General features: G+C 45.3%; 1 protein-coding gene across 1 annotated transcript; it reads right to left on the reverse strand.

The window, feature by feature from the left end:
- Nucleotides 1-2,557: 2,557 nt before the first annotated feature.
- Nucleotides 2,558-8,044, reverse strand: LOC126949019 (serine hydroxymethyltransferase, cytosolic-like). The gene is made up of 2 exons (XM_050781420.1): nt 7,888-8,044; nt 2,558-4,106 (listed from the first exon to the last, which is right to left on the reverse strand). The coding sequence occupies exons 1-2, from the start codon at nt 8,042-8,044 to the stop codon at nt 3,367-3,369; spliced, it is 897 nt and encodes a 298-aa protein (XP_050637377.1). The 3' UTR covers nt 2,558-3,366.

Below are 8,044 nucleotides of genomic sequence, written 5' to 3' on the forward strand. Positions count from 1 at the left end.
GATTTCTGCCTTAATTTCATTATTTACCCAGGAGTTATTCAGGAGCAGGTTCTTCAATTTCCATGTAGTTGTGTGGTTTTGAATGAGTTTTTTAATCCTGAGTTCTGATTTGATTGCACTGTGGTCTGAGAGACTGTCTGTGATGATTCCAGTTCTTTTACATTTGCTGAGGAGTGTTGTACTTCTAATTATGTGGTCAATTTTAGAGTAAGTGCCATGTGGCACTGAGAAGAATGTACATTCTGTTGTTTCGGGGTGGAGAGTTCTGGAGATATCTATTAGGTCCACTTGATCCAGAACTCAGTTCAAGTCCTGAATATCCTTGTTAATTTTCTGTCTCTTGATCTGTCTAATATTGACAGTGGGGTGTTAAAGTCTCCCACTATTATTGTGTGGGAGTTGAAGTCTCTTTGTAGGTCTCTAAGAACTTGTTTTATGAATCGGGGTGCTCCTGTATTGGGTGCACATATATTTAGGATAATTAGTTCTTGTTGAATTGATCCCATTACCATTATGTAGCCCTTCTTTGTCTTTTTGATCATTGTTGGTTTAAAGTCTGTTTTGTCAGAGACTAGGATTGCAACCCCTGCTTTTTTCAGCTTTACATTTGCTTGGTAAATTTTCCTCCATCCCTTTATTTTGAACCTATGTGTGTTTTTGCATGTGAGATGGGTCTCTTGAATACGGCACACTAATAAGTCTCAAGGCTATCCAACTTGCCAGTCTGTGTCTTTTAACTGCGGCATTTAGCCCATTCACATTTCAGGTTAATATTGTTAAGTGTGAATTTGATCCCGTCATCATGATGCTAGCTGGTTCTTTTGCACACTAGTTGATGCCGTTTCTTCATAGTGTCATTGGTCTTTATATTTTCGTGTGTTTTGCAGTGGCTAGTACCAGTTTTTCCTTTCCATGTTTAGTGCTTCCTTCAGGAGCTCTTGCAAGGCAGGAATGGTGGTGACAAATTCCCTTAGTATTTGCTTGTTTGCTTGTCTGAAGAGGATTTTTTTTTTTAAGATAGAATTTTGCTCTTGTTGCCCAGGCTGGCGTGCAATGGTGCAATCTCAGCTCACCACCTCCGCCTCCTGGGTTCAAGCGATTCTGTTGCCTCAGCCTCCCGAGTAGCTGCACCATGCCCGGATATGAAAAGGATTTTATTTTTCCTTCACGTATGGGAAGCAAGACCTGTTTAAGGAGGCACTTTGGCTATCCTTTGGTGGAGGGGGTGTACTGTGCGGGGTGGGGGTGGAGGCTGGGAAACCCACTTGTCTGGGCTGTCCGCATTCCTCAGAGCTAGCAGGAGGAAGGACTAAGTCTGCTTGTCTGTGGAGACTACAGCCACCCCTCCCGCTAGGGGCTCAGACCTAGGGGGATCAGAGTTCTGTCCCTGAGTCCCGGTATGGAGTTGGAGTTCCTGGAGGGAGGCCCTGCAGCCCCAGTGTTGGGTGCTGCCCCTGGCCCAAGGAGCTCAGATGGCTTAGACTGCAGGCAGCTGCAGGAGTGGTGATGGCTGCCCTCCCACCGTGAACTCAGCAGGTTTACTTAGGTCGATTTTAGCCCAGTGGCTGTTGAGAATCTGCATGACTCCACTGAGACTCAAGGCCCTGGTGGCGCGGGCTCCCGAGTGGGATTTTCCGATCTGTGGGTTGCAGTTTTCTGGAAAAAACATGGTTTCTCAGGCTCGCTAGCATCCTCACCCATTACTTCCCTTGGCTGGGGGTGGGGGCTCGCCCGACCCACGTGGCCCTTAGGTGGGTCGCTGCACCATACTGTCCTTCCTTCCTCTCCGTGGGTCACGCCAGCTGCCTAGTCAGTCCTAATGACAGAACCTGGATACCTCAGTTGCCGGGGCAGAATTCGCATGCTGTTTCGGATCTTTTCGATGGGAGCCTCCGATTGCCGCTGCTTCTATTCAGCCATCTTGACCCCACCTCCAAAGCATTTATTTTCCTTTTTTTGTTCTATCCAGGTGTGTGTCATGATTAGTTTTTGTCATTAAAAAATTGAATCATGTCCTGAGCTGCCAATGTGTCTTCTTTTTCTCAAGAGTTCAGCAACCCCCTCACCCCCATGTTCCAAGACAGAGGGATATATATTTTAATGATGACCTCCTGGCCCGGCGCAGTGGCTCAGGTCTGTAATCCCAGCCCTGTGGGAAGCCGAGGCAGGTGGATGACTTGAAGCCAGGAGTTTGAGACCAGCCTGGCCAACATGGCGAAACCCTGTCTCTGCTAAAAATACAAAAATTAGCGGGGCGTGATGACGCACACCTGTAATCCCAGCTACCCGGGAGGCTGAGGCAGGAGAATTGCTTGAACCTGAGAGGCAGAGGTTGCAGTGAGCCGAGATCTAGCCGCTGCACTCCAGTCTGGGTGACAGAGTGACACTCTGTCTCAAAATAAAACAAAACAAACAAAAATTATGACCTCATGGCAACGTTTCCAATTCTAATTTACTAATACAGATTTTTTTCCTTAACTTGCTTAATTTTATAGTTGTATACCCTTTTCTCTTACACTGTAAAGCTTAATTTCTTTTTTCTTTTTTTTTTTTTACTTTTTAAGAAATTAATTTATTTGAGTTCAAATATTTTTGAAATATAAAAATTGGTTGTATTTTTTAAAGCTATAATTCTTGTAGACATTCTGTGGTTAAAAATTTGATTGTGCTTATTAAAAATGGTCATCTATGTTTTGCACTTCAGCTACGTGAAAATAAAGTTTCTTTGGGAAGGTGACATTTGGCTTCCTGATTACGGGAAGGAGTTGGTTATCTCAGGTGGAGCAGGAAAGCCTGGTTGATTCTCACACCAGGATGGGACTGTGACTTCCCAGGATGGAGGGAGGAGACCATTGCTACACCAAACTTTGAGTTACTGACAGCAAAACCCTCCCACCATACTGGGTGCATCTTGTGTACACTTGGCTGACATACACTTCTGATTTACAGCAGAAGGTTCAGAGGCGAATTCAGTTCTCCTTTGGCATGCCACTGGATAACAAGATAGTGAGAGGGGCAGTGTGTACAAGCTGTGGACACGGGCATTTCCTCTCTGTTGCAGCAAGGCGGAGGAAAGCCCAGGGAGAGTAAAACGCTAGAATCTTCCTAATAGCTTTGCCCTACACCACGGTCTAAATGATTATGGCCAAGTGGCTACATAGTATTTTATTTTTCTAGAATTAGATCCAGCTGTGAGAAAGCCAGGTTCAAATTTAAATCCTTTAATTAATAACCTGTCCCAGAATTACTAACGGTGAGACTTAAACAAATTTTGATTTGTGAAGAAAACATGAAAAAAGTCCAAAAGAAACTCCCTCAGAGGGCCCAAGTGTCAACGGTTCCCCTGTGGAGCAGCTCATCCATTTCTCAAGTGGGGGTCCTCCGGCAGGCGGCTTCCTCTGTGGCGCCAGGCGGGTCCAGAGCGGACCGGCTCCGCAGAGGGAAGAGAGAGGCGAAGCTCTCAACCTCCTCCCGGAGAGCCTGCACGGCCCCCTGGTACTTATCCCCTGCCAGTCTCTCCTTGAACTCCTTCAGGGTGGCTCTGACACCAATGTCGCTCTGGATCTGCAGGGTCAGCTCTATCCCTCTGTGAATAAACTGGGCTACTTTTTGGAAGTCTTTTTCCAAAAGTCCGCGAGACGTCAGTGCTGGGGTCCCCAGCCACAGTCCACTGGGCCGCAGAGCACTTCTGTCACCTGGGCGGGTGTTCTTGTTGCAGGCAATAGAACAGGCTTCTAGCACCTTCTCAGCCCTTCCACCGTCTGTGCCTTTGGAACGGAGATCCACGAGGATCAAATGGTTGTGAGAACCACCTGTGACTATTTTGTAGCCCAGCTCCATCAGTGCCTCAGACAGAGCCCTGCAGTTGGCCACCACCTGGTGCTGATAAACTTTAAATTCCAGAGTCATAGCTTGCTTCAGGGCCACAGCAACCCCAGCAATGGCGTGGTTGTGGGGACCTCCCTGCAGGCCAGGGAACACAGCAGAATTGATAAGAGACTCCAGGTTGTACAGAATCTCTTTGCCAGTCTTGGGATCCACACTTTTCACTCCTTTCCTGTAGAAGATCATGCCAGCTCGGCAGCCTCGCAGGGTCTTGTGAGTAGCTTAATTTCTAATTACGTGAACATATTTTATAATTTGCTTTATCTTTCAATATATAGAACATCGTTTCAAAATTGCCATGCCAGGTTTCCTACCAATAACAAATCTATTGAGTGAAGTTGAAGGTTTATTGCCTTATTTCATCTTTAGGCTACATCCTTGGGACGAAATGTCAGAGCAGCTACCTCCCTGTTTTTTTTTTTTCAAAATGACTTGGGATAATTATTTCTCTTTGTGGTTAGTTCACCAATTTGACATAATTAGATGCATTCACTTTACTTTGTTTTCAATTGTAGGATGTGCTTTTTAACTGTGATTGATCTTGTGACTATATAAAATTTTTACATATGTTAAAAATCAGAAATATAGTAAAAGGTATCCTCAGAAAAGTCTTATTTTCATCCTTATCTTCTACACTTTAATCTCCACATCCTTTTTTGTAAGAATTTTTAGTTTGGATTATTTGTCTAACATTTGCTTTTTGTCCCCTTCAAAATTGGGCAAATAATATAGATTCTTCTTTTCTTTTCTTTCTTACACCAACAAAATGGCATGATATACATTGCTTTGCACCTTTGGCAAAGATGTAAAGCTTACTTTTTTTTTCTTCTTAATTTTATTTGGAGCATTTCAATCATATATAGAAGTATATATGACCTCTTCATGGGACTCATGGAAGGGTTGGCTTGTTTACTCAACCCACAACTCTCAACCCCTTGCAGGACAGGGAGCGTGCACATGAGCGAGTGCAGAGGCCAGGACAAGCCCCTGGGCAACCGGCCCACGACTCCTGGAGCCCTAGAGGGCATGAGTTACAGCGTGCTCTCTTAGTCTTGCCATCTGTGGTTGGCTTTAAGTGTTAGACAGCTCAGTGGAGGGTGGAGAGTCAGTGTGACAGCCTCTTGCACTTGCATCCAGGTCGTCTGGTGTCTAGGAGGAATCAGGTCATATGAACAAATTGAAGATGGTAAATGCGGAGAATTTTATTGAGTAGTGGAAGTGGCTTTCAGCAGGATGGGGAGCTGGAAAGTGGATGGAGGGGGAAGGTGGTCTTCCCCTGGAGTTCAGCTGTCCACAGCCAAACTTTTCTCTGAGGTCCTACCATCAAGCTGTCCCTCTGAAGTCCAACTGCTTCTCACCAATGTCAAGCTGCTGCTTCTCTTCTCTACTTCTCTGCCATGTTGCTCTGCCACTCTGCCGGTGGGGCCTGGGGTTTTTATGGGTGCAGGATGAGGGGTGGGGCAGGCCAAGGTGGTTTTGGAAAAGGCAACATTCATTTGGGAAAACAGGAATGCATGTTCTCACTTTGGGCCAAGGGTCTAGATTTGAGGGTGGAGCCCTCACCAGGGACCCCACCCTTTTCTACCTAGTATTTCCCTGCCTCCTGTCCACATCAATATTACCACCGACTATGTACAAGTATTTCATTTTCTCCACATCCAGCCAAAACTTATTTTCTACTTTTTCTTTTTTTTTTTTCTTTTTTTTGAGACGGAGTCTCACTCTGTTGCCCTGGCTGGAGTGCAGTGGCTGGATCTCAGCTCACTGCAAGCTCCACCTCCCAGGTTTAGGCCATTCTCCTGCCTCAGCCTCCCGAGTAGCTGGGACCCAGGCGCCCGCCACCTCGCCCGGCTAGTTTTTTGTATTTTTTAGTAGAGATGGGGTTTCACCGGGTTAGCCAGGATGGTCTTGATCTCCTGACCTTGTGATCCGCCCATCTTGGCCTTCCAAAGTGCTGGGATTACAGGCTTGAGCCACCGCGCCCAGCCTATTTTCTACTTTTTCTTTTGGAAAGTAGTCACCATAGTGAATATGAAGTGGCATTTTATTGTAGTTTTGAGTTGTATTTATCTAATGATTAGTGATATTAAGCATCTTTTAATGTGCTCATTGACTTTTTAAAAATTTATTATTATTATTATTATTATTATTATTTTGTTGTTGTTGTTGTTGAGACAGAGTCTCGCTTTGTTGCCCAGACTGGAGTGCAGTGGCCGGATCTCAGCTCACTGCAAGCTCCGCCTCCCGGGTTCACACCATTCTCCTGCCTCAGCCTCCCGAGTAGCTGGGACTACAGATGCCCGCCACCTCGCCCGGCTAGGTTTTTGTATTTTTTAGTAGAGACGGGGTTTCACCGTGTTAGCCAGGATGGTCTCGATCTCCTGACCTTGTGATCCGCCCGTCTCGGCCTCCCAAAGTGCTGGGATTACAGGCTTGAGCCACCGTGCCCGGCCTTATTATTATTATTTTTAGACGGAGTCTCACTCACTCTGTTGCCACCAGGCTGGAGGGCAGTGGTGTGATCTCTGCTCACTGCAACCTCCACCTCTCGGGTTAAAGTGATTCTCCCACCTCAGCCTCCTGAGTAGTTGGGACTACAGGCACCCACCACCATGCCCATCTAATTTTTGTACTTTTAGTAGAGATAGGGTTTCACCATGTTGGCCAGGCTGGTCTTGAACTCCTGAGCTCAAGTGATCCACCCGCCTCAGCCTCCCAAAGTGCTGGCGTGAGCCCCTGTGCCCAGTCTCGTTGGGCACATTGGTGGCCATTTGTATGTCTTTGGAAAAATGTCTATTCAAGTGCTTGTCTATTTTTGAATTAGATTGGTTGTTTTACTGTTGCTGAGTATTAGGGGTTCTCTGTATATTCTGGATATCAGCACCTTATCAGGCATCTGAGTTGCAAATATTTTCTGTCATCCTATGGGCTGTCTATTTACTCTGTTGGTAGTGTCTTTTGATGCACAAATTAAAAAACAATTTCATGAGATGCAGTTTGTCTATTTTTTTTGTTGTTGCCTGTGCAAGAAAAGAAACTGTCAAATCCGATGTTTTGAAGTTTTGCCCTGTGCTCCAGCCCCATATTATTTTATTTTGTTGTTTTGAGAGGGAGTCTTGCTGTGTCACTCAAGTTGGAGTGCAATGGTGCGATCTCAGCTCACTGCAACCTCTGCCTCCTGGATTCAAGAGATTCTCTTGCCTCAGCCTCCTGAGTAGCTGAAATGACAGGTGACTGCCACCATGCCAAACTAATTTTTGTATTTTAGTAGTGATCTGCCAGCCTTGGCCTTCTAAAGTGCTGGGATTACAGGTATGAGCCACTGCACCCAGCCCTCATATTTTTTTGAAGTAAATCTCATATATATAATTTCATATTTAATCATAAATAAGTCAACAAAACTCTAAAATTTAAGAATTCCTTTTCAATACTTAATATCTATTTATCTGTCTATCCATCTATCTACCTGAAAACCACAATACCTTTATCAAACTTAGACATTAGCCATTTCTTAATATGATAAAACATCCAGCAAACATTCAAATGTTTAATTATGCAGCTGACTCTGTTTGGGTACTTTAGAGTCCCTGTCACTAAAGCTCTCTCAACTGCAGTCCTTAATACAGGCTAATACATCTGTGCTTCAGTGGTGGATTAATCCTTCCTTTAGCAATGTGGAATCTGGTGAAGCCCTTAGTATCTCTTTGCTGAGGTCTGTTAGCCCTATGAGAGACCTCACTAACAGATTCTAAGATAATCCCACACTGGCTTTTGTACACACACCTACATCAAATCCACAGGGAACACTGCCGCACCCTTTGCTCTGGAAATTCTGAGATTTTAGGCTATCCAATGTCATATTCCCTCCTTTGGCTTCTCCTCTAGACAGCGTTTCTGTCACCCCTCAGATTTCTCAGGTGAGAGCATTATTCCCCAGGGCAGCCCCCCGCACTGTAGGGACATATTATATGCTCTCCAAGTGGTTCCTTGGAACCCTCTCACTAGGCTTGGAATGGGAGTACCGGTTTATGCCTTTTATGTAAGTGAGAGGTATAGAAATGTCTGCACAGAGCTTATTCTGAGTTGTAGAGATGGCCTGTTTCACAGCTGTCTCTGCTGTCTGATGGCTCTTGGCTTTGTCCTTAGCAGAGTTGTCCAT

The sequence above is a fragment of the Macaca thibetana genome, chromosome 2 (genome assembly GCF_024542745.1).
Source record: "Macaca thibetana thibetana isolate TM-01 chromosome 2, ASM2454274v1, whole genome shotgun sequence".
In the NCBI taxonomy this organism is placed as follows: Eukaryota; Metazoa; Chordata; class Mammalia; order Primates; family Cercopithecidae; genus Macaca; species Macaca thibetana.

Coding starts and splice junctions, on each gene's coding strand:
- LOC126949019 (XM_050781420.1), bottom strand. CDS start 8,044: ATGGACAACTCTGCTAAGGACAAAGCCAAGAGCCATCAGACAGCAGAG. Junction 4,107..7,887: donor GTACTCCCATTCCAAGCCTA/GTGAGAGGGTTC, acceptor TTAGAAATTAAG/CTACTCACAAGACCCTGCGA.